Source organism: Crinia signifera, chromosome 2 (genome assembly GCF_055691185.1).
Source record: "Crinia signifera chromosome 2, ASM5569118v1, whole genome shotgun sequence".
Lineage (NCBI taxonomy): Eukaryota > Metazoa > Chordata > Amphibia > Anura > Myobatrachidae > Crinia > Crinia signifera.
Genome location: NC_139218.1, coordinates 151,861,377 through 151,879,547, shown reverse-complemented (window position 1 = coordinate 151,879,547; position 18,171 = coordinate 151,861,377). Strand labels below are relative to the sequence as shown.

Here is an 18,171-nt window from a genome sequence, read left to right as displayed (position 1 = left end):
TTGGGAGACATAACCAGTGTGCTAGTTATAACCTAAGCGGGGATGAATTGGGTAATTCAGTACTCGAAAAGGATCTAGGAGTCCAAATAGACAACAAACTAGGGTGTAGTGCTCAATGTAATATAGCAACTAAAAAGGCCAATAAAACTCTAGCATGTATTAAAAGGTGCATGGAAACTAGGGATTCAAAAGTAATTATGCCTCTGTACAAATCATTGGTTAGACCGCACCTCGAATACGGAGTACAATTCTGGGCCCCACACTATAAAAAGGACATCATAGAATTAGAAAAAACCCAAAGAAGAGCAACTAAGTTTATTAGGGGAATGGAGACTTTAAGCTACGAGGAAAGATTAAGCAAGCTAGGACTATTTACACTAGAGAAGAGACGTTTAAGGGGGGACATGCTCAACATGTACAAATATATCAGGGGCCAATATAAGGAACTGTCAAACACCCTTTTTTCTGCTAGACAGGAATCTAGGAGTGGGCACCAGTTTAAATTAGAAGAAAAAAGATTTTGTTCATCTAGAAGAAAAAAATCCTTTACAGTCAGAACAGTCAAACTTTAGAACTCTCTTCCTGAAGAAGTGGTGTCGGCAGACACTATAAATACGTTTAAAATAAGGTTGGATAAACATTTATTGGTTAAAAACATCCACGGGTATAAATAAGTAACAATCGGTCTTTAAAATATCAGAACATACTATACAACAAGGGATTAGCTACTATAAACATAGGTTGAACTAGATGGACGCAAGTCTTTATTCAGCCTCACCTACTATGTAACTAAGGCCCTTATTCTGATCGGTGCGGATATATCCGCGTGCGTTCGGCCCGCTGATGTTTTGTGTCTACGCATGTGCAGAGGCGTCTCTGCGCATGTGCGAGCGGGGCGTACGGCCAAATCCCGCATGATATGTGAACACTCCGAACAGGGGGTGGAGAGGGGCGTGAAGGGCTATTTGGGCTCATTACCATATGCATACGCCCCGCGTTTCATGGGCGTTCCCATGAAAACGCTGGGCGTACGTATGGTAATGCGGCCGTGACGCACGTGTAGAGGGCGGATATATGACATCGCCGGATGTCAGCTGCCCGCCTAGATCCCTGCTTTTGCACGGAAAAATGTCCGTGTGGTCTGAGGTTACGGGTGCTGGTGGAGCACTCGGTCCTGCATTCGATGGTCTGCGACCATCGAATGATGGGGGAGGTTCCCTTAGATGGATGAGGCGTATTCCGTGAAAAATACACGTGCGGTCCGTTCGGACAGCTTCTTACCGCATACGGACGGAGTTGGCGATCCGTATGGAAGGCGGGGTTTCGCACACACGGTCCTGGCCGCATAATCGGCTCCGGCCGCACCGATCAGAATAAGGGCCTATGTTACTATGTAACATGTTAATACACCTTAGTGCTGCTGCTCGCAGTGAAGATTTCCTTGCAGCGTTACTGACAGCCAGGGACCTTTTGAAGCAGTTACAGTGAGTGGCTGCAAAACGGTGTGCCACAACCTTTTTTGGGGAGTGCCACAGCCTTAAAACTGCAATCGGGTATGCAAACAGCATGGTGTAAGTGGTTCAGTTCCTGTGATCATTCATGGTAGATTATCACAGGATCTGCAACCACAGTCGCATATATATATATATATAGATCAGTGCTCTGATCTGCGAAGCTGCCGGTGGGTGTCTCCATACATTCTCAGGTGACAGTGGAGACAATGGCTTCTAGGTCCAGCTGTCAAAGGGGCCACAATTAGCTGCAAAAATAAATCTTTATTCTCCTAGATGTGCTATTGGCAAGGCTCTAGGACATCAGCATATGTGCCAGAGACTCTAAAGGGGAGGGGGGAACCACCTTTTATTTTGCCTCCTGATGCCTGGAATGAACTGATGCCATTGTATACTGTGTATATTTGCACATCCACTGCATATGGTATGACCGATGCAAATACATTTTTGTGCAGACCAATGATCATCCATATTAGTAAGTTTAATTTCAACTACATAAACTATATGCAGCTCATTGAGACAAATAAATTATTTACTACGTTTATAAGTAGACAAAATAATTCCTTGTATAACTTTTTCAATCTTACCTTTTGTTTTTCAGACCGGCATTGTGGAGGAGAACTAGGAGAATACACTGGTTTTCTAGAATCACCTAATTACCCCGGAAACTACCCTTCCAGTGTGGAATGTACCTGGAATATCAGTCCTCCTTCCAAACGAAAGATTTTGCTAGTGGTACCCGAGATTTTCCTGCCCTCTGAAGATGAGTGTGGAGACCTTCTGGTCATGCGCAAGAATGGTAAATTATATACCATATAATATTTTATGGAAAATAACTACTTTAGTGTAAAAAATTTATGGACTTTTTGTTAGAGATGTGCAGGTTCTGCTCTGATTTCAAAGCAGGATCTTATTGGCTATCCCAAATCACATGACAGTTGTTGAAAGTTGATAGCCAATAAGATCCTGCTTTGAAATCAGAGTAAATCAGAGCCTGCACATCTCTACTTTTTGTGCAAATATAGCATTGCTCTTTTAATGATAAATCCAACTAGAAAACTAAAAATCAAATTTTGTACATGTTTTTGCTTTATTACAATGACATGAGGACACTTTTCCCATTTTTGTACAGGCGTAGCCTGTCTTAAGGCCCATATACCCTTTTTGTGAAACCAGTTCACTTTTACCGTTTGAGCTGCTTTCAGCTCAAAAGTCACCCAGTGTTTATGGCTCGCCCCCGCTCATCTGCTGGTATTACGGGGTGAACAGCTTTCCATAGAGTCCTGGTATAGAAAGTCATCCACCCACGTGAAATTGCTTGGATAGGTGAAAATCACTCAGTATGTATGAACTGAACAATTTTCAGACCAACGATTTTCCCCATCATCGTTGTGTATACACGCTGGGCAAAAACTTCCAGTGCGTACGCACCTTTAGACAGGCTTATTATTTATTCAAAATTGTGCAGCCATGTTGTAAAGGACACATTGGGTCGACACCATTAGGTCGACATGGGTCTAGGTCGACATGGGTCAAGGTCGACATGGGTCTAGGTGACAGGTCATTAGGGTGACACAAGCATTAGTTTGACATGGTCTAGGTCAACAGTCAAAAGGTTGACGCATGAAATACCTCCTTTAGGCACATGTTGGCTCAAAAAAACAGTCAAAAACCCCATGTTGACCTTTTGACTGTCGACCTAGACCCATAGGCATGCGCACAGGGGGTGCCGGGGCTGCCCGGGCACCCCCTAATGACTGACACTCCCCCGCCGCTGCCGCCTCCTCCAGCCTTCAACCTACAGGCTTCCTATTTTCTATATGAAGATGTGGATGTGCGCCCTGCCCGGTGTGTGCGAGTGCTGGTTTGCACCCTGCGCCTGCACTCTTCCCCACGCGATTAAGCTGCCTGACATACTGGGAGCAATCGAGGGGTTGGGTGTCCGTCGGAGTCTGCATGGTGCCGATGCAGTACAGCCGCTCTTTCCCGCTGACAGGCACCAACACCAGCATCAGGAAGCCTGGTGCCCTGGTTTAAACTGTAGCACAAGCAGCGTTACCTACATCCTCCCTGCAGGCTGGTGACGGAGCTCCGTGTCTATGTCCTACCAGGTCAGTGAGCAGGGAGAGGGAGGTACATTCATTTATGTGTTAATCAGCCTCCCTGCTACCCCACATAATTTTATCTTCTGCCTTTTCGGCCAGCTCCCCCAGGCTGTAAGTCCACCCAAGATTAATTATTGCAACACAAAATAAAGCAAGCCAAAGTAATCACAATAAATCACAATAAAGCAAAGTTAAAGGTACATGGATTTTACATTGAATGTGGTGGGGAGGAAAGGGGGGGGGGGGTCTCAAGATATGAACATTGAGGATGGGGTTATAGGCATAAATCTACAAAAGGGGGGGGGGGGTGATAGAGATATTGATCTATGGATGGCAGGGGGTGATATGTGTTATAATGTGTTATTACGGTGTTGGGCATTATATGTACTGGGCATTACGTGTGTGGTATAATGTGTAATGCATTAGGTTGTGTGGTATAATGTGTAATAGGCATAACGGTGTGTGTAAAAACTGGGATATAGCAGCGCTGTAAACTAATTGAAAGGTTTTATAAAAATAAAATAAATGAAGGATTGGACTGATTGTACAATTAAAAACAATAATACATTTTATTAGTATAGTGACCAATGGTGCTGGTACGATAAAAAGTACGGGGGGAAGGGGAAATAGTAAAATCACAATGCAAGGCTGTCCATTCCTACTATGCCGAAGACCATATATTGTGCAAATGCAAAAATAATTGGATAGGGGTTACCGTCCACCTGTAGACACACCGGGGTGTAACTTGTGCTCCCTGGGACTCAAGGCCAGAGTTGGTATTAGGGCCGAGTCACCGTCCAGAGTAGGGGAGACACCCGGAAATGGCACTCCCAAAGATGGTTCTGGGGTCCTTAGTGTTGTTATGGTGTCCACGGTTATGTAAATCCAACGGGGTCCAAAGCTGGTCTGGAACAGTCCAAAGATGGAAGTAGGGAAACACCTGACGCGTTTCGCCGGCTCAGCGGCTTTATCAAAGGTCTTTGATAAAGCCGCTGAGCCGGCGAAACGCGTCAGGTGTTTCCCTACTTCCATCTTTGGACTGTTCCAGACCAGCCTTGGACCCCGTTGGATTTACCTAACCGTGGACACCATAACATCACTAAGGACCCCAGAACCATCTTTGGGAGTGCCATTTCCGGGTGTCTCCCCTACTCTGGACGGTGACTCGGCCCTAATACCAACTCGGGCCTTGAGTCCCAGGGAGCACAAGTTACACCCCGGTGTGTCTACAGGTGGACGGTAACCCCTATCCAATTATTTTTGCATTTGCACAATATATGGTCTTCGGCATAATAGGAATGGACAGCCTTGCATTGTGATTTTTATATTTCCCCTTCCCCCCGTACTTTTTATCGTACCAGCACCATTGGTCACTATACTAATAAAATGTATTATTGTTTTTAATTGTACAATCAGTCCAATCCTTCATTTATTTTATTTTTATAAAACCTTTCAATTAGTTTACAGCGCTGCTATATCCCAGTTTTTTCTCTCTGTCCAGCTCGGGCCCAACTAACCCGACAAACCAGCAGCTGCTAGTGACACAACCCAGGTCACAGCGCCACCATACCACATTCCCCCTTTGTGGAGGAACCCTTTCATAACGGTGTGTGTGGCATTATGTGTGACATTATGTTTACTGGAAATTATGTTGTGTGGCATAATAATTTTGGTAATGGGCATTATGGTGTGTGGCATTATGTGCAATGGGCATTACGGTGTGTGACATTATGTTTAATGGGCATTATGGTGTGTGGCATTATGTATAATAGGTATTAAGGTGTAATTTTTTGCAGCGCGCCTTTGGCCCTTTCCTGGTTTGTTTGTGTGGAAAAATTATTTATTCTGAAGCCCATATGCATAACTAAGACACACCCCTCCAGTGGTGCACCCCCTAATGAAATGGTCTGCGCACGCCTATGCCTAGACCATGTCGACCTAATGACCTGTCGCCCTACAGCCATGTATACCTAGTCCCATGTCGACCTTGACCCATGTTGACCGTCATGGCCTTTCCCCATGTCGACCTAATGGCGTTGACCCAATGCTTGTCGACCATCATGTTGTAGACCAAATGACTGTATCCCAATTTCTAAACAGTAAAATAATAATAATTTTAAACAAATATAACCAAACACCTTGGCTCTTCACATTATTTCTAATAGAAAAACCCTACCACTGGCCCCAGCACTGCCTAATGGGAGAAAGGGAGGGGGAGGATTCAGGTTACATAGGGAAATTAGTTCTCTCCAGGACCACTTTAAGCCCTGAGCCTAGCGACCTATACTTGGAGCACTGCTCTTTAATATCTTTGTTGGTGACATTGCAAATTTATAAGTGGAAAAGTATGCCTTTTTTGCAAATTCCATAAAAATATGCAGCAGACTAGTCACACCAGGAGGGATAAAACAAATGAATGATGATCTTGGTAGACTTGAGAAATTGTCAAGAATGTGGCAGCTATAGTTTAATGATAAGAAAACGGCAAAATCATGTACTTGGGTCTCAAAAACCATGCTGACCCGTGCTGACCACACTGAACAGCCGGCAGTGTGGTGTGTAGCCCCTAGGCGACAATGGGCTACTATCAGTAGCTCCGGGACCTGATGCAATGTTGCCCCGCTATTGATACATTGGGCAGCATCGCATCCCCCATAGAAACCTATGAGGGATGTGGCTGCCGGTGCCGCAGGAGGGATCACAACAGCGATCTGAGATTCCTGTTGAGGTCCCTCCATGACGTGGGGGATACTTAATACTTGCGGCTTACCCCCAAAAGCATTCAATAGTAAATGAGCCCCTAAGATAGTAGAGCATTTTAAACTTACTTGGGATAAGAATATGCTAATGGTTTGAAAAGGGTTCAGATTGCCTAAAGGATAAAGAAGGAGCATCCTATATGGTCACAATGGTTCTTATCTGCTGTGAAATTCTATGTTTCTATGACACATGTGCTTTATTTAGCATAAGTATAGAGATATATTGTATTACATTACAAGCAAGTACTGTTACACAAATGCTCCAGTTCTTCTTTCTTGCTAGCATCTGGTTAGCTCCACCCTGCAGGCAGGGGTTGGTGGCTCATGCTCATCTCTTGGTGGGTCTGGAGATGATCACCACCATCTTGGTCAGGTCACCTGACTGGAGCTGGAGCTGCTGCCAGTGGAAGTGTTGACAGGCTCATCTGACCTGTGGAGCCAAGGGACTCCAGGATTTCCTCTGGGCTGGTACAACTTCCTCTTCAGCCCAGGTGTAGTTGGTGCTCCACAAAACGTTTTCTGTTTATGCTGCTACCGGAATTCCTTTACTTGTTCTCTGGAAACTACAGCTCCAAGTTTGTTGTTATTTAATCCTAGGATCAAGTCTGCAGTTATTTCCAGAGTCCTGGTTTTGGCTTTTTGTTATTTGTCGGAATCCCCGGCGCTGCTGTAGTAGTATGGGAGCAAGCAGCACCGCAGCCTGCATGTAAAACCAGGCATCAGTACAATTCTACTGTTATCTGGGCATTGCTGTCATCAGCACTGCTTGCTCCCCTACTGTTGCTGCAGCACTGGTGATTACTACTAGACGCCATCGCTGAGTACTGGGGTTGCTGAGATGCCAAGGAGCTGGAGGTCTACACAGGACCAGTGCCACCACTAGGCCGCTCTAGGCATTTGCCTAGGGCGCCGGCCACTGGAGGGCGGTACTGAGCCGGCGCCCTAGGCAAATGCCTAGAGCGGCCTAGTCACACAACGCTGCCCCCCCTGGACACGGGGGGTGAGGGCGCCCACCTCAGTATCGGCCACACACCCCCCACTGGTCGGTGGGAATCAAGTGCCCGAACCCCCCCCCCTGTGCCGCAGTATCGCCCGCATCCCCCAACCCCCGAAGCGCGTGTAGTGCCCGCTGAAATCCCCCCCCAGAGGGGGAGCAGGGGAGCGGAAGGTGGGCGGGCGGCGGGGGATTGCCTGGGGCGCAGACAGGGTTTGGACCCGCTCTGGGTCTACAGGAAGCTGCTGCTGCTGAACATAGGCGAATCTAGGGGGTGGTCTGGGGGTGCACCGGACCACCCTTTAGCCCATTTTGTAGCTAAGGGATGGGGCTTTCCAGTGAGCCCAGCCCTGTGTCTCTAGCCCCCTGGAAACCGGAGATACTGCCAGGCAAAGCTGGAACGTTTTCCCTATAGGATAACATGGGACCCACTAATCCCCACCCAGTTCAACGGCTGCCAGTTCCCCCTTCGGCATCACTGAAGCTCGAGGTTGATCTCAGTCGAACCCAAATCACTGGGTCTTCAATCTGATACCAGACTGGATCCATATGGGTTAATTGGTTCCAGGGATATTGAGGTCAAACCGTTTTTTTTCCCCATTTCTTAAATGTAATTTCATGACTGTTTATGTTCTTTGAGGGCAGATTTCTCTGGAACCAAACAGACCAGTTTCACGGGACCAAAATCATTCAAAGCCAACTCAAAAGTTCTTCAATATGATACTGGTCTCATGTAAATGGGTCAGCTGGTTCCGAAGATATAGCTGGTTAATTAAAGGGGGGTAGGGAGAGGGAAGTGGTTGTCTCTCCCCCTCACACCAGAAAATGCAGGGACTAGGCTGGTGTATAAGGGGTCAGTCTGGGAATGTCCCTGCATGATCCTGGGACCATATTCCTGGGTAAATCCCTGCATTTTCTGTTGTGAAAGGGGTATTATTTCAAACAGCCGTGACCTGCAGTGCTCTGAATACAGCCGGGCAGCCCCCTGCTCTCTGCCCAGCTGTCAGTGACTGTCACCCCTGCAGCTTCCACTCCAATACTTCTCCCCGCTTTCACCTCAGCCCGCCCCCCCTTTAATCATGTGTTGCCAGTGCCCGGCGAGCTCCCCCGACGTCACGCACAACAACAGCGCGCACAATATTTCAAATGTCCACTCGGCTAGAGGGGACACCAGGAGGGGAGTGGGAGCATGCTCTGCGCTGCGCTCTGCTCCTCTCCCCATAGAAGCAGCTGCACCGCTCTCCATCTCTCCCTGTAGCAACAGCGAAGGCTCATATAAAAATTTACAGTAAGTGGCACTTTTGGGGGCATTGCTTAAAGTGGCGGTATGTGGGGGCATTACACATAATGTGTGGCTTAATGTGTGAGGGGCATTACGGTGTGCAGCATCATGTGTTATGGGGCATTATGTGTGCAGCATCATGTGGAAGGGGCATTATGTGTGCAGCATCATGTGTAAGGGACATTATGTGTGTAATGGATACTATGGTGCGCGGCATCATGTGTAATGGGTACTATGGTGTGCGGCATCATGTGTAATGGGTGCTATGGTGTGCAACATCATGTGTAATGGGTGCTATGGTGTGCGGCATCATGTGTAATGGGTACTATGGTGCCACCAAGCAAGAACCCCCTAGCAATAAGCACGTAGGTAAGCAGCACTTATGTGGCAAATATGTAACGGTCATTACGGTTTGTTATATAGTATGTAATGGGCATCATGATGTGTGGCACAATGTGTAATGGGCATTATGGTGTGTGGCTTTATGTGTAATGGGTATTACTGAGTTTGCTCAAATGTGTAATGGGCATTACTGTGTATGGTCTGAAGTGTAATACCACACCCCTTTTTGTGATGCCACGCCTCCTTCCCATGAGACCACGCCCCCTTTTTGCTGCGCGGCTACGCCGCGCAAAGGTCCCCCTGCTATTATGTCTAGATCTGGGACCACCCATTACCATAATTCTAGATTCGCCTATGCTGCTGAAGCCTGGAGACTTATTTTAGCTGCGGCGAGGAGACCCCTGTGACAGGGTTACTAAAATAATATATATAATAAAATAGTATAATATTTATTAACTTTTTTTAACAAACACTACAGATTCACAGGGGGAAATTTACTAAGAAGGCTGATTACGGCCGATCCCGTGTACGAATAGGTACAACCGGGAACAGCAATAATCGGCTGAAAATACAGAAGAATACAGCAAATTTACAAAGCTAGAAATACATGGTGACCCCCACTTTTTTCCCCCTGTATTTCTGTACACAGCTGTCCTATACAATTACAAATGATTGGATTGTATATGGCATGAGGCTTTATTTAATAGTACAATGAGGCTCTGTATGGTACTGTGACATGTAACTGTTTTACACACAAGCATGAGAAAGAAGTGTACACTATACAGAGCTGTACTGGATATATCAATTTACATTTATTGGACTTTGTTATAGATAGGACTAGAGCTGAATTTACGGTACTTGTGTATTATCACGGCGCCCAGCTTAGTTACGTACGCTAACTTAGTGAAATCGCATCGCATTGCGATTTTACGTTGGTTTCAACCACCTCACCTGCAGTGCACATGGTTTTGTCCATCTAAGAAATATTTTGTCAGAAAGAGTGAGTTAGAATAAGGGCCACAGTTCCTGCTAGAGCCTGCACAAAAATAGCCCTGAGTATAGATCTAAATTGGAAACTGAGCCCTCTCCAGGAGGTAGCGACATTCCTCTAGCGCTAGCTTGATGGCTAGAAGCTCCTGTTCCCCAATCGCATAATTCTTTTCAGCAGGTAGGAACTTTCAGGAAAAGAAACCACAGGGATGTGTGAAACCATCTTCGTATTTCTGAGAAAGAATCGCACCTACGGCCTCAGAGGATGCGTCCACCTCTAGAATAAAGGGCCTAGAGAGATTGGGTTGGTGGAGAACAGGTGCCGAAATAAATGCTTGCTTTAATTGATGAAAGGCGGACAATGCCTCCAAGGACCATACTGCAGGATTGGCCGACTTCTTTGTTAAAGCAGTGATAGGATCCACAATGGTAGAGAAGCCTCGAATGAATTTCCAGAAGTAATTGGCGAACCCTAGGAATCGCTGAACAGCCCGGAGTGTAAAGGGTTGCGACCAATTCAAGATGGCTTGAACCTTCTCTGGATCCATTTACAGACCCTGTCCCGAGATAATATACCCTAGGGAGGGTACTGAGGCTTTCTCGAAGATACATTTTTCCAATTTACAGTATAGACGGTTAACACGGAGCCTTTGGAGAACTTCTTTGACCTGAGTTCGATGTGTTACCAATTCTTTGGAAAAGATCAAGATTTCGTCCAAATACACAATGACTGACTGATACAATAATTCTCTGAAAATCTCATTCACGAAGTTTTGGAAAACTGCAGGAGTGTTACTCAGGCAGAACGGCATGACCAGATATTCATAATGACCGTCTCTAGTATTAAAAGCCGTCTTCCATTCATCTCCTTCTCTTATGCGGATGAGGTTGTAGGCTCCTCTTAAGTCCAGTTCGGAAAAGACAGTTGCTCCCTTTATGTGATCAAAAAGTTCCAGAATCAAAGGCAGAGGATATTTGTTCTTAATCGTGATTTAATTCAATCCCCGATAATCAATGCAAGGTCGTAAGGTCTTTTTTCTTTACAAAGAAAAATCCAGCATCGGCTGGGGAGGAGGAAGGTCGATTGAACCCCTTCTGCAGGTTTTCAGAAATGTAGTCACTCATTGTTTGTATCTCGGGTAGGGACAGAGGGTAGATTCGACCCAGTGGAGGCAATTTACCGGGGTCGATAGGGCAATCCCATTCCCGATGTGGTTGGAGAATGTTGGCCGCTTGTTTGTTAAACATGTCTGACAATGAAACACACGGAGAAGGGATCCCATCTTTGGACCCAGAGTTTGAAGTCCTAAGGGGTATTACTTTGGACAAACAGTTTCGAGTACATAAAGGACCCCACGCCGTTATTTGCATAGAAGGCCAATCAATATGAGGATTGTGTTTTTGGAGCCAGGGGAAGCCCAACACCATCGGGAACGTTGTTCGGGGAATTATAAGAAATTCAATTTCTTCCTCATGCAGAATGCCGATACCCAGAGGCAAGGATGTTGTGCAAGAGGAGATTAACCCATTTGGGATGTAACTCCCATCAACAGCAGTCAGACGCACTGGATTTTCAAGACCTTTAATGGATAACGAATACAATTTCACAAAACTGGCTGAAATAAAGTTTCCTGCAGCTCCGGAATCCAGGAAGGCCTTTGTCTTCGGCGTCTGACCTGCGAAACAAAGTTGAACTTAAATGATGGAGTCAGACAGCATGGAGGAGGAAGAAAGCTTTCCCAATCTTACCTCTCCATCCCATGCCTTGAACTGGTCAGTTGGAACGAAGAGGGCACTGAGTGACTTGATGACCGGCCTCACCGCAGTACATACACAGTCTTTCCTGAAATCGACGCTGTCGTTCTTGTGGAGTGAGCCAGGCTTGGTTAATCTGCATGGGTTCCTCAGATTTAGAGGGAGATGTTACTTGGAGCACAGGCGGAAGAGCACCCCGGACGTGTTCCCCTCTAGACTTCTCCCCCTGACGATCCCTGAACCTCATGTCAATCTTGTTGCAAAGAGAGATTAGATCCTCTAATTTGTAAGGCAGGTCACGGGACACTAGGTCGTCCTTCAATTTATCAGAAAGCCCACTCCAGAAAGCCAATAACAACGCTTCTTCATTCCACGAGACCTCAGAGGCCAGGGTCTGAAACTGGACCACGTACTGTGCTACGGAACAATTCCCTTGCCTCAGACGCATGATCTCTTGGGCCGCTGATGAGGATTGACCTGGTTCATCAAATATTCTCCGGAATTGTGCTATGAAGTCTTCATACCTCGAGAGCAGAGGATCATTTCTCTCCCGGAGAGGGGACACCCAGTCCACAGCTGAGCCTGAGAGGATGGACACAATATATGCTACTCAGGATTTATCGGTCTGGAAGCTGGAGGCCAGAAGCGAGAAATGCACATCCCATTGATTGAGGAAGCCTTGCCAGCTTTTTTTGGGGGTTCCATCAAATTTATTGGGCGACGATAAGTGTAAATGCCCAGGAGGAGCTTTGGGAAGGGTTACCACCCCTACCGGATCTGGAGCTGATAGGGCTGGGACTTCTCGAGAAGCAGATGCCTGCAGAACTTCCTGACGGCGGCCACGGGAGCCGCCAGACCCCCGGAGGAACAGCCACCAGATCCAGCCCCAAAGAGGAGAGAGGGGACCTGCAGAGGATCCCGGAGGCAAAGCAGTGATGTCAGTGCCCGTCTTGGTGAGTACGAGATGCGGCGCAATGCTCTTTGGCTGTGGCGGGACCTGACAAGCTGCTCCTGCTCTGCCCTCCAAAACAAAAACCGAAGGCTGAATAAGCAATGAGGTGGCATAAACCACTGAAGGGTTCTGAGATGCTATCACTTTAGTTAGCAGTGTTAGAGGCTATGTAAATGATGCAGGAAGTAAGCCAATAGGGCATATTGGGGGAGGAGTAGGCCCGCTAGGAGTGATCATGTGCTAGTGTGATCTGCCTCTTTCTGGAAAATACCCTGCCTCCCATCCCTATTTCTTTTCCTTTCGGTGGCAGTAAAGAACGATAATTTTGAGTAGATGTGTGAGTAGATAGTGGGTGCGCTCTCCCCGACATCAATTGTCATTAGTCCATGCTCCTGCACGGGAGATGTCCACACTATCTGCACGGGTGGGTTGTGCTGAGATAGTGATCACCAGTGGTGTGTGAATGGTGTGTGAATGGTATGGTGATGTTACCCCCACTTTTCTTTCTTGACTGTTCTTTGGTGCCGCCACCATTTTGATAGTTGATAGCAAGTTGTCAAAAATAAATCTGACATTCAATTTTGAAACAAAAACACTTATGTCTGTGTCTTTATTTTTAGTGTTAAGTTATGGTTTAAGTCAGCGGTGGGTCCCGACCACCTCAGCATGGGGTCACAACTCCATGTTGCTGACCAGTTTAATGTGTCTATGCAGGGGATAACTCATTATTTAAACACCTTCTGCTTCCCTCTTTCATCCCCCTTTCGCCCTTATCCATCCCCCATTACTCGCTGCCTCTTTGTCACAATAGCGGTCACTTCACTTCACTGACCACACATGTGGCAGCCATTCTGTGATAACTTGCTGGGCTCCTGTAAAAAATGTTATTGTCTGACGGGGTCCCTGGTTTCAGTTATGGTTTAAGTTTATAAAGTGTAAGCATAAGAATACCTGATGGTGAGTTTATGACTGCAGGTTAGAGTAGTGTGAGTGCAGATAGAGGATCAGCACATACACCAATCTGTAACATTTTGAAGTGCCTGTGGAAGATGTCCACATTAGCCAATATGATAGAAAATGAATGAGCATATCAGTGATAACTACTGTAAGTGACACACAGAAAGTACAGTTACCCAGCAAAAACATGTACAATCATTGTAATTTTATTTTATTTTTTACCTACAGCTTCCCCTTCTTCCATCACTACCTATGAGACTTGTCAGACTTATGAACGGCCAATTGCTTTCACAGCACGTTCACGAAAGCTCTGGGTTCACTTTAAAAGCAATGAAATCAACAGTGCCCGTGGTTTTCAGGTGCCATATGTGACATATGATGGTAAGAACAGGAGATGTAGTCTTATGTACAGTACACATACAATATTTATTTTCTTTATAAAAATAAGTCTTTATTTTTCTTGTTTGCTAAAGAGGATTACGAGCAGCTAGTTGAGGACATTGTGCGGGATGGAAGATTATATTCTTCTGAAAACCATCAGGAAATTCTGAAGGTAAGTCCATATGCCTAGTTATACAGGGCAAACATGTGTTTTATATTTAAATATGATCTGTACATTTTCTGAATGTTTATTCTGGACATTTTCTCCTGTCCCGTGGCTCTATTTGGCTTGCAATATGTTCATTGAGAATAGGGGTATAATCTGTAAAATACTTTGACAGTTTACAGCTTGAATGAATTAAAGAAGGAATTTTACTGATCAGTATTGACAGCTGCACATTTCCACATCTCCTGTTCTGTATGCTTATTCTTGTTCTTGAAGGAGAAACCAGTAGGCGCCTTATGTACACAAAATGTACAATTTAATTAGTAAAAAACATATATAGTAATTTGCATGCATGCAATAAACAATTTAAAACAGAAACATCAATGCAATAATGTTAAATGTAACATATAGTTACCAAGTCCTGATTGGATACTCAAATAGTGCGCAGAGATTGGACAGATGTTTAGCGTCCTAGAATGGAGGGTCGAATTACCAGCGCTATGTTGGGGGAAGCGTGTAAGTCCTCCCAGATGTGCCAAGCAGGGTGGCAGATAAATTTCCTTTTTTGGGTCCTTGACCGCGGGGATTGCAATTGCAAAAAAAGGAGAAGGCACTTGATGAAGACCTTAGAAGGTGTGTAGAGCGACTGCTGGACTACTCCCAGATCCTAATGGTGGCTTTGAGCAGGTGCAAGGTGAGGTGCGTAGATGCACACTCCGCCGTTCGCCTGGCAGTGTTGAATGGTAGCAGCAGCTACCCCGGCCAGCGAGCCAAGTGTGAGCCGCTGAGCACTGCGGCGGGCGGGAGCGTCCTCTCTGTGGAGGTGCACGCTCCTGCAGCAAGCCGCGGGTAGTAGGTGATTCTTCTAGGTGAACGTCCAGTACTGGGGTCACTCTGAGTGACCCCAGTGACCGGCGGAGCGTGCATCCACGCACCTCACCTTGCACCTGCTCAAAGCCACCATTAGGATCTGGGAGTAGTCCAGCAGTCGCTCTACACACCTTCTAAGGTCTTCATCAAGTGCCTTCTCCTTTTTTGCAATTGCAATCCCCGCGGTCAAGGACCCAAAAAAGGAAATTTATCCGCCACCCTGCTTGGAACATCTGGGAGGACTTACACGCTTCCCCCAACATATCGCTGGGAATTCGACCCTCCATTCTAGGATGCTAAACATCTGTCCAATCTCTGCGCACTATTTGAGTATGCAATCAGTACTTTTTAACTATATGTTACTTTTAACATTATTGCATTGATGTTTCTGTTTTAAATTGTTTATTGCATGCATGCAAATTACTATATATGTTTTTTACTAATTAAATTGTAAATTTTGTATACATAAGGCGCCTACTGGTTTCTCCTTCCAGTTTTTCCTTTATTGGAGGCGGCATCCCTCTACCAGAAGGCATCCATTTGCACACAGCACACACACACACCTGTCCCTAGCGCTCAAAGCTTGTTTTCCTTTATTCTTGTTCTTGTCAGTTGAAATAAAGCATTGGTCCAGGACATAACTAAGGGGAGGAGTTGACTGTATTTAGGTGTAGCAAAGGCATCCCTAAAAAGTATTGTACATCTCATTTTAAGAGAATTGCAGAAACAATAGTTTGTGGAGATTATTGTCATGCAATTTAAAAAAAGAAAATGGTAAGGATGCATTCCTTGCCTTGCAGTTATTTCCTCTCCACAACAGAGCCGGCCCTAGCCTAAATGATGCCCTAGGTAAGATTTTGGTTGGTGCCCTATCACCGCCACTAGTTCCGCCTCTGACCCTGCTCTCCTTTCCCAGCACCATCAACCCTCATCATAGCAGTCATCATTTTGGTGCTCCTACCCGCAATATTTTAAATAGAAACAGCGCACACATTCGGTGCACAGCCCAAACAGGGGTGTGTTCTTGCTGGGAAGGGGCATGGCCACACAATAGTACCCCCAATTCAAATGATGCGACACAGTAGTGCAACTTTATTCACATTATATCATGCGATGGTGTCCCTTATTCACGTTACATCACACAGTAGTACCACTTTACCTTATGTGCATTACTCCTCACATTATTCACATTATACCCTTAGAAAAAAATCCTGAGAAAATATTGTATTTTAAGCACCTCCATGGCCACACTGCAACCCAGCACAAAGCAGTGTGTGCTGGGCAGAGGAGAAGAGCTGCAGCTGCTGCTGTCACTTAAGGGGAGGGGGCCCGGGGCCCACACTGGGCCCTTCCTTCAGACTTTGGACTGGGTAATTTGTACCCCCTACCCTTTTCTCTCGGCACCCCTGATAATACCACACAGTAATGCCCCTTACACGACACACATTATTAATGTCCTTATAACCATAATGCCCCTTACACATTTATGCCAACCTTTATTAATGCCCTTCATACACATAATGCCCCTTACACATATGTTGCACATTATTAATGCCCATATACACATGACACACATAATGCCCCTTACACATATGTTGCAAATAATTAATGCACACAAGAAGCTTCTGCTGATTAAAATGATATGCTGCATGCCTATATTCTGTGTGCGACTGTGGCTGTACCTGCATACGGAATGCTATGTTACAGTGATTTCCATGAATACACTATTTCATATGCAGATACAGCCTCACTCACACACAGAATATAGGCATGCTGCATATCATTTTAATCAGCAGAAGCTGCTGATGCCCCTAGGCATTCCAAATGCCCTAGGCAATTGCCTAGTTTGCCTATGCCTAAGGCCGGCTCTGCTCCACAAAACATCCACACTATTTTATTCTCCCACCACGCCCTAGTGGATGGTAGATGTCGGCACATGTCAGGTCCAAAAACAGCCAAAAAACCCATGCTGACCTAATGCTTGTGTTACCCTAATGACCTGTGAACCTAAAGCCATGTCGACCTAATGATCGACCAACTTGCTGTAGACCAATTGATCGTATCCCCTTTCTAGGACATAATTGGGACATTCCATAACAATAGCGGCACTTGTGCATCACATATCTGATATGTTCCATGCCACAAGAATTTACAATAACATATCCCTGTCTACGGTCAATTTTCAATCAACTCTCTATAAACCACTGCAGTTTTTGCCATTCATTTAATAGGATTTCAAGACTTATTGGAACTGTTTAAACTAGTTTGACATTTGGGGTAAAGACAGAGGGCCAAATGCAATAGGGTGAGAGTTTCAGAAAGTGAGAGATCAAGTGGCAATCATTTACTCAGAAAAAACAGGTTGATTTTGCCATGTAATTGATTGCTGCTTTAAAACAAATGGGAAAACTCTCCCAAAATCTCTCACTTTCTTAAACTCTCACTATAGAAACATAGAAACATAGAATTTGACGGCAGATAAGAACCTCTTGGCCCATCTAGTCTGCCCCTTTTTTTAAACATGTTACCTCAAACCATATTTGATCCTTATTTTTTTGTAAGGATATCAATATGCTTATCCCAAGCATGTTTAAATTGTACTACTGTATTTGCGTCTACCACCTCTGATGGTAGGCTATTCCACTTATCTACTACTCTTTCTGTGAAGTAATTCTTCCTCACATTTCCCCTGAATCTTCCTCCCTCTAGTTTCAGTGCATGTCCTCGTGTTCTGTTGCTCCTCTTCCTGTGAAGAATGTCTCCCACCTGTACCTTGTTAAAGCCCTTGATATATTTGAAAGTTTCTATCATGTCCCCCCTTTCCCTTCTCTGCTCTAAAGTATACATATTAAGATCTTTTAGTCTTTCCTGGTCCAGAATGTCAATATCCATTACACTCTCACCTAGAAAGAGTAGATGATTGTTTTAAGCTGTGTACACACGGGGGTGATAGGTGCTATAATCGCTGGGATATATGGACGCAGGCGACCATATTGCCAGTGATGGAAGTGTGCTCCGGCGATAAATCGCCGGGTGCTCGCTCCCGTTTTCAGCCCCATTGTAATCGCTGGTCGCAGGAGCTTGCTCCTGCGACCAGCTAATTACCT

At 45.5% G+C, this 18,171-nt stretch overlaps 1 protein-coding gene across 2 annotated transcripts in view; it reads left to right on the top strand.

Annotated features, from left to right (window-relative positions):
- SCUBE3 (signal peptide, CUB domain and EGF like domain containing 3) overlaps nt 1–18,171 on the top strand; it is a 206,776-nt gene that overhangs the window by 186,671 nt on the left and 1,934 nt on the right. For both annotated transcript variants that reach the window (XM_083173135.1, XM_083173133.1), the window contains 3 exons: nt 2,113–2,310; nt 13,876–14,028; nt 14,121–14,200. In XM_083173135.1, coding sequence (XP_083029261.1) covers nt 2,113–2,310; nt 13,876–14,028; nt 14,121–14,200 — 431 coding nt within the window. The remainder of the gene's footprint in view (nt 1–2,112; nt 2,311–13,875; nt 14,029–14,120; nt 14,201–18,171) is intronic.